Here is a 15,708-nt window from a genome sequence, read left to right on the forward strand (position 1 = left end):
GGTTCATGGTTTGCATTGATTATCTAGGGGTAACTTTGAATTTGAGGATTTTTTTTTAATGCTAGACAAATATCTGGTTTGAGATACTGACAAACAAACCTGGGGTGGTTACAAATCAAAGGGTAACCTATGTTGATTTAGTAAGATCATAATGGGAAATGTAGAGATGGTTTGTCTGCAGTTGCTGTCATCAAGGGTTTAAATTATTCATCTAAATTCCAGAACAAAAAGAAGATTTAAAGTTGGAGGTAATTTGCTTAAATTGCTATCTGGGACATCCCACATGTACCACTTGCTATGGAGATAGATGTTGCTAGGGATATAGGTCAGAAGTGCTTTTTGATCTGTGTGTTTGCTGACAGTCAGTCAGTTGGCTTTGGGACAAACAGTTGACTATTTGGAAAGCTGTTGGCTTCAGACAAGCAGTCAGTTAGTTTTTGGAAAAGCAGGTTGGCTTTTAGAAAAGCCCAAGCTCAAGCTGGAAAATCCAGATTCGTGAGGTATTGAAGGTGAACTGGAGGATTTGCCTAGCCGAAGCTAGAGGGAGGATTCCCAGGAAATCTCAAACCTCAGAAGACAGCTGAGAAATTAAGGAAATCAAAGTGAATTCCACTTTGGATTGGTCCCAGGAGAAGTGAACAAACCACCAAGATCCTGTAACGTAATAGGGAAATGTTTGAGGTGGAAGTAACAGTCAAACAAGGGTGTTTAAAGTATTCATCTTCATGTAAGATTTTGCATTTAAAATATAAGTGTTTCCAAATTGTAATGCTAAGTTAGTAGTGTTTCACTTTGTTTAATTCTTGTAAATTTCTTATTTAAAACGTGAAATCCTGTGGCATATTTCAGTAATAACTGGGAATTCAACCTTCTTTATTTAAATGTTAACGATCCCTAACAGGATCATAACATTACTTTCAATTTAGTATACTGTATTTGCTGCTCACAATGTGGTATCCTTTACAACAGGGAGACTAAGCGCAGATTGGGGACTGCTCTGTGGAACACTTCCTTTCAGTCTGCAAGTATCACCCCGAACTCCACCCCACTCCCCCTCTAACCTCTCTGTCCTCGGCCTCCTACACTGTTCCAATGAAGCTCAGGGCAAGTTCAAGGAACATGGCCTCATTTTTTGGCTAGGCACTTTACAGCCTTCTGGACTCATCGCTGAGTTCAACAATTTCAGATCATAAATTCTGTCCCCATTCTTTTTGGAAGGCTCCTGTTGGTGATGATTCTGCTTTTCCATTAACACTTCCTCTGGACCCATCGTATGTTCCTTCACTTGTCCCATTACCATCTCCTTTTGTTTTGCCCATCATCTCTTTTGTCATTTAATCACTCCTGCCTTCCACCTGATCATAGACCTTCCCTTTTATTCTTTCGCCCACCCCCTGCCTTTGTGCTTGCTTAAAACCTGTCACATCTCTAACTTTTTACAGTTCTGACAAACAAATTGGAATTATTGCTTCCCTGGATTCATTTCTCCCATTAAAATTAGGAAGATTGGAAAACATGGGTCAAGAAAAGGTTGTGTTGCTCACCGAATTCTTTCTTTCCTCAAACCATTCAAAATCCAATTTCTCATGAACTCAACCCAAAGCTTTTAACTTCAAGAGGAAAGATACTGTGGAGTGTCTCCCAGCCCTTCAGCCCCACTAAAGGTAAATCAAAAGTAATCCAGAATATCTAAAGTGACGCCTTCCATTATTTTTTGTTGTTGGTAGAAATTTAGGAACTTTCACGAGCCATACAACATTGGTTTTAAAGGTAAGTATGAATAGAGGTGATCCAATCAGTTGGCCCCCTTTTTAAAGATATTGATCAATACAGTTTTGACTGCCGAGTTTGGAATCTCGTCTACACATCAAATTACTTTAAAACTGTTCACCTCTATGACCTTTTAGTTCTGAAAGTTTTTTTTGTATTTTTTTTTTATTTGTTCAGGGAATGTGGGCATCGCTGGCTGGGCCAGCATTTATTGCCCATCCCTAATTGCCCTTGAGAAGGTGGTGGTGAGCTGCCTTCTTGAACCGCTGAAGTCCTTGGAGTGTAAGTACACCAAAAGTGCTGTTAGGAAGTGTTCCTGGATTTTGATCCAGTGACAGTGAAGGAATGGCGATATAGTTCCAAGTCAGGATGGTATATGGCTTGGGGGGGATCTTGGCTGACATTGACCTGAAACGTCAACTCTCTACAGATGCTGGCTGACCTGTTGATGTTACCAGTATTTTCTGTGTTTATTTCAGATTTCCAGCAACCGCAGTATTTTGCTTTTGTCCAAGCATCCACATCTCTGGGATGAAAAGAATTATTTTCTATTGTTGAGTCTTGCTAGCTTCATCTCGTATCCTCTAGTACTGTGCTCACAATGGATGTTAATTGCCTTACCTGCATCTACATTCTCCATTACTTTCAACATTTAAAACCCTGACCAAGTCTCTCAGAAGTTTTATGGCACACAGTAGGTCATGTGGCCCATCGTGTCTCTTCAAAATCCTTTTCCCTTTAAGGTAATTGACCTGCATTATCAAACGCCAACAGGCAGTGAAGGGTTGCCTCTGTGCAGGACATTTCCTCAGTATCAGAGAGGGTGATACCTCAAACCTCAAAGAGCATCAGTCATAATCGAGGAGCACCAGCACCAAGAGGTGTACCTGGCCAATTTTTGCTTTTCAATTGAAAGGTGGTCTTCCTTTCAGTGCCCGTTGCAAATAGTACTATGCAAGTGGAATATTACTCACGTGCTCCAGCCATTTTCTGGGGTGAACTTTTAAAGTGAAAATCGGGGGCTTAATGAGCCTGGCTTGCAGCTTGTACAATAACCGCAGAGTGGGCACCAATGTAATACTGGCCTCAAAATTCCAATACGTGGTCTCACTCATTAATTATACAAGTCACTATCATTTGTTCCAACTGATTATTGAATGCTCTTGAGATGCTTATCAGAATATGAACAACCTTTTAATCATTCATTAAAATGTTTCAAAGTTAACTGGAAACTTTACATTAATAAAAAATCCTGAGGTTGACTTGCATGATATGTGGATGACTTTAGCAGTAGACTGTTTAGTAGCGCACTGCAGACCTAGCCAGATGCATCTTCATCAGGTGACATAGGCAGAACTGTAATCTATTTTCAGTACTTGATCATGCAGCAGTATTAACTACATTATTTCAGCTCATGCCCCCACAGGGCTGTGAGGGAAGAACAGGGGAGTGAGATTGATTGGATAGCTCTACAAAAGAGCTGGCACAGGCACAATGGGCTGAACAACCTTCCACTGCACTGTATTGAACAACTTTCATCAGTTACACTGTTCACAATCCCATGTCTATAAACTTAATGTTTATCTGCATTAAATCCTTCCTCTATTAAATGTATCTCATTCACTTAAATAGATTCAGATCTCTTTGGAGGTTATCAACCTCTCTCCAATGTGACATTTGGCCACGTACTCAGGTGTCATCAGCCAATTCTGAAACACTGCAGGACGTACCCTCTACCACATCACTACCGAGTAGATTTGAAGTGGCACTTCTTACTATCAGATCTCAGTAGGTTTCCTTTGATTATAACATCTTACATGATGTGAGTGCTTCCTGCACATCAGAATATACTTGTATGTATGATGGCATTGATAATACTATCTAGCTGCTTACCACAGTTTTGAGCATCGATGAAACTAGGTCCTAAGATTTTCTAGGGCTGGTCCAAAAGAGAATGGCCTCAGATTTGCATTTTATTATCTCATACAGGAGCATGATCAAACAAAATTTCACCCCGAGGCACATAAGACATTAAAGAAAGAACTTGCACTTGTTTAGCACTTTTCACACATCAAGACACTCATAAGCATTTTGCAACCAATGATGTACTTTTGAAGAATAGTCATTATTGTAATACAGGAACTTAAGACAGATGTCCAAAAGCTTGAACAAAGGGGTAGCTTTTAAAGGGGGGAAGAAAGACATAGGGGGAGAGAATTCCAGAGTTCAGGGCTTAGACAGGTGAACGCACAGCTGCCATCTTCCAACCTTCATAAACTTAAGGTTATCCAAAGCTCTGCTTACTTGCACCAAGTCCCATTTACCCATTAGCATGGTGTTCACTGACGTACGTTGGCTTCCATCTGGCAAATTCAAATCCCTCCATGGTCTCATTTCTCCCTATGTCTGTAACCTCCTTACAACCCTTGGGGGTACCTGTGCTCCTCCAATTCCGGCCTCTTGTACATCCCCAATGTTAATCGCACCACCATTGGCGGCCATGCCTTTAGCTGCCTTGGCCTCACTAAACTTCTCCCTCCTCTCCTTTAAGTTGCTCCTTCAAACCTATCCTTTTGGTCAAGCTTTTGGTCAACTGTCCAAATATCTCATGTGGCTCAGTGTCAAATTTTGTTTGATAATGTTTCTGTGAACTGTCTTGGGATATTTTACTACATTAAAGTTGCTATAGAAATGCAAATTTTTGTTGTACATCAATTGATAGAATATAATTTTGTTACAATTTGCATTGACTTCAGGAGAAAGATCATGAATGTGCACGAGCCATGCATTCTGTAATTTTAGTACTGAGCAATAAATATTCCAAATATAAGTTCAGGTGGATTTCTTTTTGGGGTCAAGGAGGGAGGGAACCACAAACTGAGGATTACTAACTCTCTCACTTAAGTCTTAATGCCAGACTCAATGACAATCAAAATGTAAGTAATCTGTAACATGCATATTAATAAGTGTAGTATACATGAATAGCACTTCATCAATTGCCATGCTCTAACTGCTGTTGAGAAGTTAATTGCAATAAACTATAAGTAAATAGTGAAAAGAACTACAAAATGTCAAATAATGGGAAGAAATATTATTAACCGACTCATAATTATACCTCCTACTTGTTTGCATGCTACTGCAGTGGAATTAACTAACTGACATCCTTGTCTGGTAAAGAATTACAACTGCCCAATGAACACTGCAAATAGCTTTTTTTTAAAAATACGCCACTTCATTGCTCAACTATTATCGAACTGATTCACTGTTTTTTTTTTAACTAATTTGGTCTTCAGTTGATGTAAACCAACTCACCACACATTCGTGATCCTCTGTTATCTTCAACGAGAATTCAGAATTGAAATCGAGATCTGAAATTCCTACAGTGTTGCAGTCTATCGTCTGGAAAACAAGGAGAAGTTTGCAGAGAAAAATTCATCAACATGCCAGGACAACAGAACAAATGAACCCCATCGGGCTGCAACAAACAGGATATCACATACCCCATTTTTTCACACCACATAATTTCAAATTCCGTTCCTCTGGAAGTAACGATATATCTCCCAGAAACTGCATAAATAGCATTTCAAACTGTCCCGCCCAATTCCTAATGACTTATTTGCTTAGTGCAAGTCAATTTTATTCAATATTAAATACTGACTCCAACTGCGAGGCACTTAGCAACTCACTCTTAATAACCCAGTAATTTTCTAACATCATTTTGATGTTCATCAAGTAACTCAACTCGGAAGTAATTTTTTAATATTTTATATTTCAGGCACTGGATTATATTTAATTGATGCACTGCTGTTTTACTATTAGACACAGTATTGATAGATGCAAAATACCTATTTCAGAACAGCAGCAGTAATGGATATCATATAAAACAAATTCATACAGAAAGATCTTTTAATTCAAATAAAGCAACTTTTTAACATATGTCGCATAGTCAGCACAGATTGTTAATAAGGAATCATAATCACTTGCTCTCCTTTAAGGCATTTTTGAGGTAAATTAACACCGTACTATGAATCTTCCTTTCTCAATTGTACAAAAGGATCCCATACTCCCAAAGAAAGCTGAACATAATAAAATGTGATATGCAATAGACACAATAACTGTAAATAAGAAAAAAAGCAACCCCTTGATTTTGGATGCTTTGCCTGAACTGGCCGAAAACATGATGCTATTTTTGAACAATATAATTAAAGTCTTCATTGACAGCAGGGATCATAAGGAGTAGTGAACTTCATTTGAGAAGCTCTGGTAGCAGAACCTCAGTAGTCATTAGTTCTTTTCAGTTACAAACAATTTTCTTCCATCAAGTCCCTAAATTACAATATGTCATTTCCCAAACAAAACATCCACTCAAGCATATAAATCAAGATCAATGTCCTCCATACCTGTCCTCCTTTTTCTTTGACCCGTGGTTGACAAGGACATCGAATGTGTCCGCACTTCTGCTGTCAACCCTTCCCTTCCTACGCAGAACCCTTGTCCTCACCTTCCACCCCACCAGCCTCTACATTTAAAGGATCACCCTCTGCAATTTCTTCCAGTGTGGTGCCACCACCAAACACATCTTCCCCTCCCCTCCCAGCATTGTGAAGGGACTGTTCCCTCCACCACGCCCTGGTCATTGACCTGAAACAGTAATGCTGTTCCTCTCTCCAGAGCCACTGCCTGACCTGCTGTGTATTTCAAGCATTTACTGTTTTTATTTCAGATTTCCAGCATCTGCAGTATTTTGCTTTTGAGCTAACTGGAGTCAGGGCTCTTCCACATGGGAATTGCCCTTGTTTAGCAGGTGGTATCTCAGAGATGCTCTACTCTACCCACATGGAATACAATGTTGCAGAAATGCTTTCCCATTAAGTTTACATGCTTCTGGCCTTTTACATCCAAAACTTACTTTGTGCATGTGCTGGAAGTTAATTACATATACACATTATAAATAAAAATGTGTGTGTATATTTAAGGCATTTCCATCAGAAAACTCTCCATATAAAACAAATCAGAAACATTCTGTGACACTTAACTGCAAAATGAACCAAACTTCTGACTTGTGAGTTACACAAGCCAACATCACTCAATAATTTATTTGGTATCCTGGTCCTAAAGTCAGTAAACTCTGATGATTGATGCTGTAGGTGAATAACTTTAAACTCGTGTGGTAACATGCAAGGCTGCGTCTGGTGACCATAAAGCAAAGACATCATGAACACTACCAGTGGATCAAGTACAAACTGCAAAACTATTAGAATGATATTTCAGCAGCTGAATGATGCAGAGATTGGTGCACAACTCTTATTTATCGCTGTTGTGAAAAGCAGTCATCCACACAGAAGAATGAGGTGATGCAAAATAAATTAAATGGTACAACTTTATAGAGGGTGCAGAAGAGACACACCTGGGGGTATATGCACACAAAACAAATCTTTGAAGTTGGCAAGATAAGTTGATAAACATGTTAAAAAAAAAGCATATGGGATCCTTGGCTTTATAAATAGAGGGCTATAGCACAAGAACAAGAAAGCTTTGCTAATCCTTTATAAAGTGTAGGTCTGGCCTCAGCTGGAGTATTCTGCCCAATTCTGGCAGCACACTATAGAAAGGATGTCAAAATCTTGGAGAAGGTAAAGAAGAGATTTTCTAGAATGCTACCAGGGATGAGGGACTTCTTTTTTGTGGAGACTAGAAAAGCTGGGATTGTTCTTCTCAGAATAGACAGCCTGACAGGGAGATTTAGTAGAGTAAATGATAAAGGGTTTTGATCCAAGTAGATAGGGAAAAACAGTTTTCACTGAAAGGAAGGTTGTATCTAGTAGGCACTGATTTAAAATAATTGGCAAAAGCACCAGAGGTGGTAAAGATGAGAGTTTTTGTTTAATGTCATGACCTGGAATACACCACTTGAAAGTAATTTTTAAAAGAGAATTGAACACATACTTGCAAAGGAAATTTTTCACGGCTTTGGAGAACGAGCAGGGGAGTGGGACTAATTGGATGGTTCTTTCAAAGAGCCAGTTTAGGCATCATGCGCTGAACGGCCTCCATCTGTGCTGCATGATTCTATATTCTTAATCTCATTAGAGCTGCCTCATGGTTAAAGACTAAAGGAACACAATTTAAGGCATATTGTGAACCAGCTTCATCATCACACAGTTCCCAAACACAAGGACAACTAATCTTACTTTGAATTTATTTTATTTACATATTAAATGAGAATTACAGGTTCTTTTCCTTAATTGCCTCCATTTGATGTTTAACCTAATGAAATTGGATTTCATAGAACTGTGAAACATTCCCTAAAGGCATTCTGTGTGGCTGACCGCTTTTCACAACAGTGATAAATAAGAGTTCTACACCCCAAGCTCTGTATCATTCAGCTGCTTAAACATCAATAGGGAGCTTCTATGATATGGTAAAAAGCATTAGATTGAATAAATGAAAGCTAACAATACATACACCTTTATTTTCTGACACCTTAAGCAGTACGTACTTGTAATGAATACAAACGAGGAAAATGTACCTTCGGGCAAGTAAACATGTGGAAGTACCTAGCCTTAATGTCACTGGCTGACGTTTCATTCATTATAAAACCACTGTCTGTAAAATGTTCATGTGCTGCAGAGTGTGAAATAGAATCTGTAATAAACTACCAGGAACCCACTGCCCATTTTTTTTTACCTCCATGCTGTTTTTAGCAATATTTACTTAATTTCAATCTGGCTTTCTTAATAGGCTGATCAAGCCTCAGATCCAGATATTAATCAATAAATGTCTACTCACTGCACCTAAAAACTAAGTGATTTCCGCATTTATGAAAATTAAACCCTTTTCTCCTCTCCAAAACGCATGCATACATACGCATGAAAATCACATACAATGACAGCACCTTTCAAACCCATGACCTCCACCACCTAGAAGGACAAGGGCAGCAGACGCATGGGAACACCACCACATCCAAGTTCCTCTCACAAGTCACAAACCTTCCTGACTTGGAAACATATCACCATTCCTTCACTGTTGATGGGTTTTAATTCTGAAACTCCCTTGTCCACAGCGCTGTATGTGTACTTACACCACATGGACTGTGACAATTCAAGGAGGTGGCTCACCACCACCTGCACAAGGGCAACTAGGGATAAGCAGTAAATTTGGCCTTGCCAGCGACGCCCACATCCCAAGAACGAGTAAAAAAAAACTCCGTTCCACTTGAGGTCAATTCATATTGGAGCAAAGACAGATATGAAGATCTAACACATACTAATTTGGCTACAGTCCTTATTTACGTGGGCCTAACTGTATCTTGTGAAGAGGCTGGTGTCCTGCCAACATTTCTTCTTCAACTAACATCACCAAAAACAGATTATACATTCATTTGCTGTTTGTGGGACCTTGCTGAGTGCAGATCGTCTGCTATATTTGCTGCACCTCAAAAGTAATCCATTGGCTGTAAAGCTCTGTAGAATATCTTGAGAAGGTTAAAGGCACTATATTGATACAAGTGTTTGCTTCCTTATATATTTTATTTAGCTCATTTTGTGGGTCCCTGGCAGCTTCAGTTTGTTGCCCCGCCTCCAGCTGCGAATCTGATCAGTTGATTTGCAGCTGCTGAATCCAAATCATGAATATAAATTAGAAATCGTCAGAATCTCAACACCAAACCTCGGGGCATTTCCACTCAACACTTCCCCTCTCACCCAAATATCAATCCATGAACAAGTATTCATCGCTTCCCATCTTTCAGACAATTTCTTATCCATTGCAGATTTAAGCTTAAGTAGCAGCATTTTGTGCTGGACTTTATTGACTTTTGGATTGTATTTTTAAGTTTCATTCAAGGAAACATGTTGAAATTAAAAAAAGATAATAGCATTTCTAAAAGGATTATGTTTCGCCTCCTTGATGGAGTAGAATGAATTTCTGCTGAGATTAATCCTTGTTTATTAAGCATTTATCACAGTCCAGCGCAACGTAACATTAACCCCCTCTACTCTTACAGCAAGTGATTGACTAGCAAATTACTGACAGACCATTTGTTAGTCATACATCAGTTTGCACAAGTCACAACCTTGTGCAATAGATTTTTTTTTTGAACAGTTATAGCACTCTGCTACAGAGTCACACTGGTGAGTTTTAATGCTGTACTATAGAATTATAAGATGTAGGGTTCCATTGCAATGCCACACACGAGGAGCACTCCCAGTCTTAACCTGGTGGGGTAGAGGCAATAGGCAGAAACCAGAGGCACAGTGCTTCCATCAGACAAAGAAAAAAAAAACAAAATGAAAGAGGTTTAACAGACGTATTCAAAATTATGAAGGCTTTTGACAGACCAGATAGGGAGAAACTGTTTCCACTGGCAGGAGAGTCAATAACCAGAGAACACAGAGTTAAGGTAATTGGCAACAGAACCGGGGGAGAGGAGGAGGATTTTTTTTATGCAATGAGTTATGATGATCTGGAATGCACAACCTGAAAGGGTGTTGAAATCAGATTCAGTAGTAACTTTCAAAAGGGAATCGGATAATGTCTTAATTAAAATAGTTGCCTGATCCTCTGACATAGAAATCATACCAATGTTTTTCTCTTTAAAGTAGCGGTTTATTAATGAGTGAAAAATGGAAAATGAATTAAGATCTTTACACTATCATGTAGCTATTCTGATGTTTTTTTTTAAACATAGCACTGCAATATTTCCCAAACATCATTATTCTGAAATCTCAGTTGGCTCCAACATAGTATAATGTTGCAGTAAGCATGAATCAATTGCCATTTTTACGCTTCATTAATATTTGTCCGAAAACCTGTTTATAGGAAAGAATTTCTGTTACATGTTATTCTCCGACACACACTGAAAGATGACAGATCATCACGCAATGCACAAAGCAAGAACTCTGGGGCTCAGCAGAGTTTGATGCGACTGGCAGTTTATGTTCCAACACAGAACTACAGCAGGTACCTGCTTAATCAAGGTTAACCATTTCAGCTTTTACCCTGAAGGTGCCACATTTTCATTATCCGGAATATCTGCATTTATTTCTGATTTGTACGAAAATGCACAATTGCGTTGTCAGCATCTTCGCCATTTTATTTGATGAAAATTCCTGGTTGGCTGGCAGTACGTACCTTGATGACGCAGGGATCTGAAATGACGGTTTCTGGGTTTAGCACTTCCACTGCAGCTTCTGGGATCACTGCCTTCTTCATGCAGGACATCTTAAAGCCATATACATCCTCCCAGAAAGCTACTCGCTCGTCATGTTTCTTCCTGTCTCCCACTGCTATTAGGCTAATGGTGCAGGTATCAGGGTACACTGAAAGAAAGCATTAAGTGCATTAACTTGGCTGCAGAGGGAAAGATACCAGATCATTAGATTTGGACTCTTGCAAATTTGCATTCAAATTTATTGAGGTTCAAACTGAATGAAGTTAGTGACAAACATCTTATGCCCTGAAAGGAAAAATGTCATTGATCATATAGAACAAAATGAGCAAACTACTAAATACATATATATTAAAAAAAGGTAATACCATTGTAGCTGGAATTTTTCTCAAGGCTAAATACACGCTTGTGTTTGCGATCAGCTCTCTAAAAGCTTATTACAGCATTTCCTCTGCCTACCTTAGGCAGGTTTTCATGAGCAGAGTGGGAGGGAGATTCAAAAGGAAACCTAGATTGCTCCGTATTTATGCAGTGAATGGGTTTAGGGTTTAAAAAAAAAATCACGCTTTGAATCTATATTTGTAAATGGTTATGTCCAGGCTTCAAAAGTGGGGAAAGACAATATACATCACCCTACTGCTTCCGCTTCAATGACCTTTAAACTTCCCAACACAACATATTTGTCACTTCATTCTTTTCTCATTAGCACAGTAATTGAATAATTATTACTGCACATGGGCAAAATTAACAAAGCGCTGATTGGACAGGGAGCAAGAGCTCTCTTAGCTGCTTACAAAGATTCACAGCAATGACAGCTGCGTCCTTCTCGACTCACTGCCCAAAGCCACCTCGTCTTTCACAGCAGCTCACGTGGTCGATTGGTAAAATGGGATGTACTCTGTACTTTCGGAATGGCTTGCAAAGCACAGAATGTTGAGAGTTAGTGTTCTAGGTTACACAACATGTGTTGTTTTATCTGTGATGACCACAGCCTAAAGTGTACGGTTTTTGTGACTTCTTAAAAAAAAAACTCTCATTTACTGCGCATTGATGGATCTTGGCTGTATTTGTAAGGGAGGACATTTAGAGGAATTATCGCCCATTTTTAAAATTGTTAAGGTCTAGTTTTGATATTGGAATGAGGATACATTTTAAGTGAGTGAAAAAAAGAACCCTTTAATATTAACCAAAGACCTCAGCATAGTACAACCAAGCTAACTAATGATCACAGCAAATGTGATTTTTAATGTATCTTCCATATGAAACATGCTGAGATCAGCAGCTACCTAACACTAACCCAGCACCATCTCACAACTGTTTTTTTCCACCAATAAAAAATTGCCTGAGGAAATAAAACTGATGCAGCGTCCTGTCATAACTAAGCTTTCAAGGCAAGCTGGCTTGCTGATTAGCCAACCTTGACGAATGTATCTGACTGGCAGAATTCATACACACCGAACTGATTTCCTCTTCAATCTCCAATCAAATTGTATTCTGACAAACTGGGGTTGCAGACTGAATATAGCTGTTTTCCTTTAAAGACAAATCTGCTTTATTGTACGGAATAGTCATGTAGCAACATGCTTCCAGCTCACACATCAACACTGCAGAGCAACCAACCTTGGAAATCACAGTAACATCCTTCCTCAACAATGTGACATCCAGTAATGCACAATGCTTGCAAAAAATGTGATAACTAAGCCTGCAAATATAGCTATGAAAGATTGCATTCACTGGACATTGTTACGGTCAGTGAGGAGGAGTCAAAGGCTTCCCCCTTTTCCCTCTCCTTGTTTGACCCACAACAGGTTTAATTCTTTCCTAAAGTGAATGCACTGGCCAGTTCAGTAGCTTTAACATTCAGTTTTAACATATTGATATTCCTACGATTTGGGGTGTCAATTATATAATTCACCTTGCTAATTCTCTTTACTACTCTATACAGGCCACTGAACCGGGCTTTCAATGGTTCTCCCTGTATTGGTAATAGCATTAACACATAGTCTCTGGACTGAAATGTTCTGGGCTTGGCATGTTTATCCGCCTGCCTTTTCATAGTCGTCCAAGAGGTTTTCAGGTGTTCCTGAGCCACCGCACAGACTCTCCTGAGCCATACTCAGAACTTGGAGATATAGTCTAACAGGGAGGATTCGTCCATGGGTCCCAAAAACCTCTCCTTGATTAGTTTTACAGCACCTCTCTCCTCGTGTCCATAAACTAATTGAAAGGGACTAAAGCCAGTGGACTCATTGGGTGAGTCACTGTTAACAAACAGAAGAAATCCCAGCCCTTTGTCCCAGTCATGAGGGTACTCATAGAAGTATGCCCTGAACATTGCATTACCGTTCCAAAGCCCCTTCTGACTGTGGGTGGTCGGCTGAGGACTTTAGTTGGGTTATGCCCAGATTACCCATGACCTTGCGAAAAATACTGGACAAAAGATTTGTGCCCTGATCCAACTGGATCTCAGTAGGCAGCCCATGTCGGGTGAAGAATTGGGTTAGCCCCTCCACCACTATTTTGGCAGAGATAGTTCTTAGAGGGATAGCCTCTGGAAATTGAGTAGTCACATCCATATGGTGAGAAAATACGGGTAGCCCCCTTTTGTTTTCGGCACTGGTTCCACACAATCTACCAGGACTCTGCTGAATGGTTTCCCAAAAGCCGGTATGGGAATTAAAGGTGCAGGTTTCATTGTAGGTTGGGGCTCCCCACAACCTGGCACATGTGGCAAGTCTTAGAGAACTCCACCACATCCTTGTGGAGTTGGGGCCAGTGAAAATGCTGTCTTGTGCATGCTTGGGCTTTTCTGATACTGATATGTCCAGCCATTGGAATCTCGTGGACTATTCTCAATATTTCCCTACGGTACCTCGGTGGCACCACTACCTGGTGAACCACTGTCCACTCTTCGTCTGCAGGTCTGTGGGGAGATCTCCACTTCCTCATCAACACCTTTTTCTTCAAATAGTAGGATTCTGGAGTTCCCTCAGCTTCAGTTTGGACAGTCTGTGCTAACTTTTTTAACCCTGGGTCAGCTTGCTGAGTGTCGACCAAGGAAGACCTGTTTAACCCATCCTCTGGGTCCTCCAACTTCCCAAAGAAGATTTCAGATAACCAGACAGTAGGGTCATCTGTATGCAGTGCCAGTTCAGCCTCCTCTGACAGAGCATGTTTGGCCACGGATTGGGTCATCACAGAGTCAGGAAAAATGCCAGGGACCTTTTCCTGTAACTGCTCTATCTCCCTGACCTCTTTCGGTGTCTCTAAAACCACTGGGAAAGCTACAACCTTCAGCCCTGCCAGATCATTACCAAGCAGCAGGTCTTTACCATTCACAGGTAAACTAGGCACAATCCCTATGGTTACCGGACCTGAAACAAGATCCCACTCCAGGTGCTCCTGGTATAAAGGTATGGGCATATACTTTCCTCCAATACCGTTTACTAGAACTCTAGCATTCAATGCACTCGCTGGGGAAAAAGGTCATGCCTTTTCCCAGCAGAAGGGACTAGGTGGCCCCTGTATTCCTAAGTATACCTATGGGCTTACTCGTCTCACGTGAGGGGTATGGGGTCACTTTTCCTCTAGATACAAAATCCTGGTAACTCTCATGGATTTTGTTAAGTTTTCCCGCACTCTCCGCGGTTGGTTTACTGGGCTTTACTGCCGCAGTTAAAGTCACAGCCTAGTCCACTATGCTTTCCGTCAGGGCCCCTTTTCCTACACTGGTCTGGTGTACCTTGACTAAACCTATTGGTTTTCTCCGTAACTTTCAGCAGTCATCTCGAAGGTGACCTGCCTTGTTACAATGGAAACATACAGACCTCTCAGCACTTTCCTTTTTGGCCCGTGGAGAGCCCCGTTTGTTTCCAGCTGTCCCTTCACGCTCATGGCTGTTCATCCTCCTATCACTCTCCCACCTTCTATCCTTTTCAGGTTTTGGAGGTGACTAGGGAAGGGTTTTCCTTGGGGCAAGGGCTTGTGAAAAGTGTATAATTATCAGCCAGGATTGCTGCCTGCCTGGCTCTTGGAATCTTCTGTTCCTCCACGTGGTTTCTTATGGAAAGGGGAAGCAAATTTTTGAACTCCTCTGGGAGGATCACCTCACTAAGGTTTTCATAGGTGGACTCTACCTTAGGTGCCTGTATCCACCCATCAAATGTGATTTGCTTAACCCGTTTGAACTCGATGCGTTTGCTCTGGCTACTTTCGGACAGTTCAGAATTTTTGGCAGTATGCCTCTGGTACTAGCTCATATGCACTCAGGATAGCATTTTAGTCACCTCATGATCTGATGAACTCTCATCAGGCAACAGTCAATAAACCACATGAGCTTTTCCTGTTAGTTTGCTTTGCAATAAGTGTCCAGCTGTTTACTGGCCACTTCAACTGTTTTGTAAGCTTTTCAAAATAGACGAAAAATGCTTCCACATTCCCATAACTGAACTTTGGTATCAACTGGGAGAACTTTAAGAGCTCAGCACCTGGTCCTGAGCTAGGGGTAACTCCCTAACTAGCATTGCCTTCACAGGTTGTATTGAGTCTTTCCCTAGTTAGTTCGAGCAGCCTTAACTCACTTTCCTCCTTCTCCTTCTGGAAAGCTCTTTCTCCCTTTTCTGGAAAGCACTTTCTTTCTCTGTTCAGGAATTCTCTCTCTTTCTCCCTTTCCTGAAACTCTCTCTGCTCTTGAAGCAATACGTAGATAGTCCAACTAGGGATGGGGCCGTACTGGACCTGGTATTGGGGAATGAGCCCGGCCAGGTGGT

At 40.6% G+C, this 15,708-nt stretch overlaps 1 protein-coding gene across 2 annotated transcripts in view; it reads right to left on the reverse strand.

Moving 5' to 3' along the window:
- Nucleotides 1-15,708, reverse strand: part of prmt3 (protein arginine methyltransferase 3) — a 291,866-nt gene that overhangs the window by 111,206 nt on the left and 164,952 nt on the right. For both annotated transcript variants that reach the window (XM_068046506.1, XM_068046505.1), the window contains exons 12-13: nucleotides 10,903-11,090; nucleotides 5,083-5,169 (exon numbers count right to left, since the gene is read on the reverse strand). In XM_068046506.1, the coding sequence (XP_067902607.1) occupies nucleotides 5,083-5,169; nucleotides 10,903-11,090 (275 nt within the window). The remainder of the gene's footprint in view (nucleotides 1-5,082; nucleotides 5,170-10,902; nucleotides 11,091-15,708) is intronic.

Source organism: Heterodontus francisci, chromosome 14 (assembly GCF_036365525.1).
Source record: "Heterodontus francisci isolate sHetFra1 chromosome 14, sHetFra1.hap1, whole genome shotgun sequence".
Lineage (NCBI taxonomy): Eukaryota > Metazoa > Chordata > Chondrichthyes > Heterodontiformes > Heterodontidae > Heterodontus > Heterodontus francisci.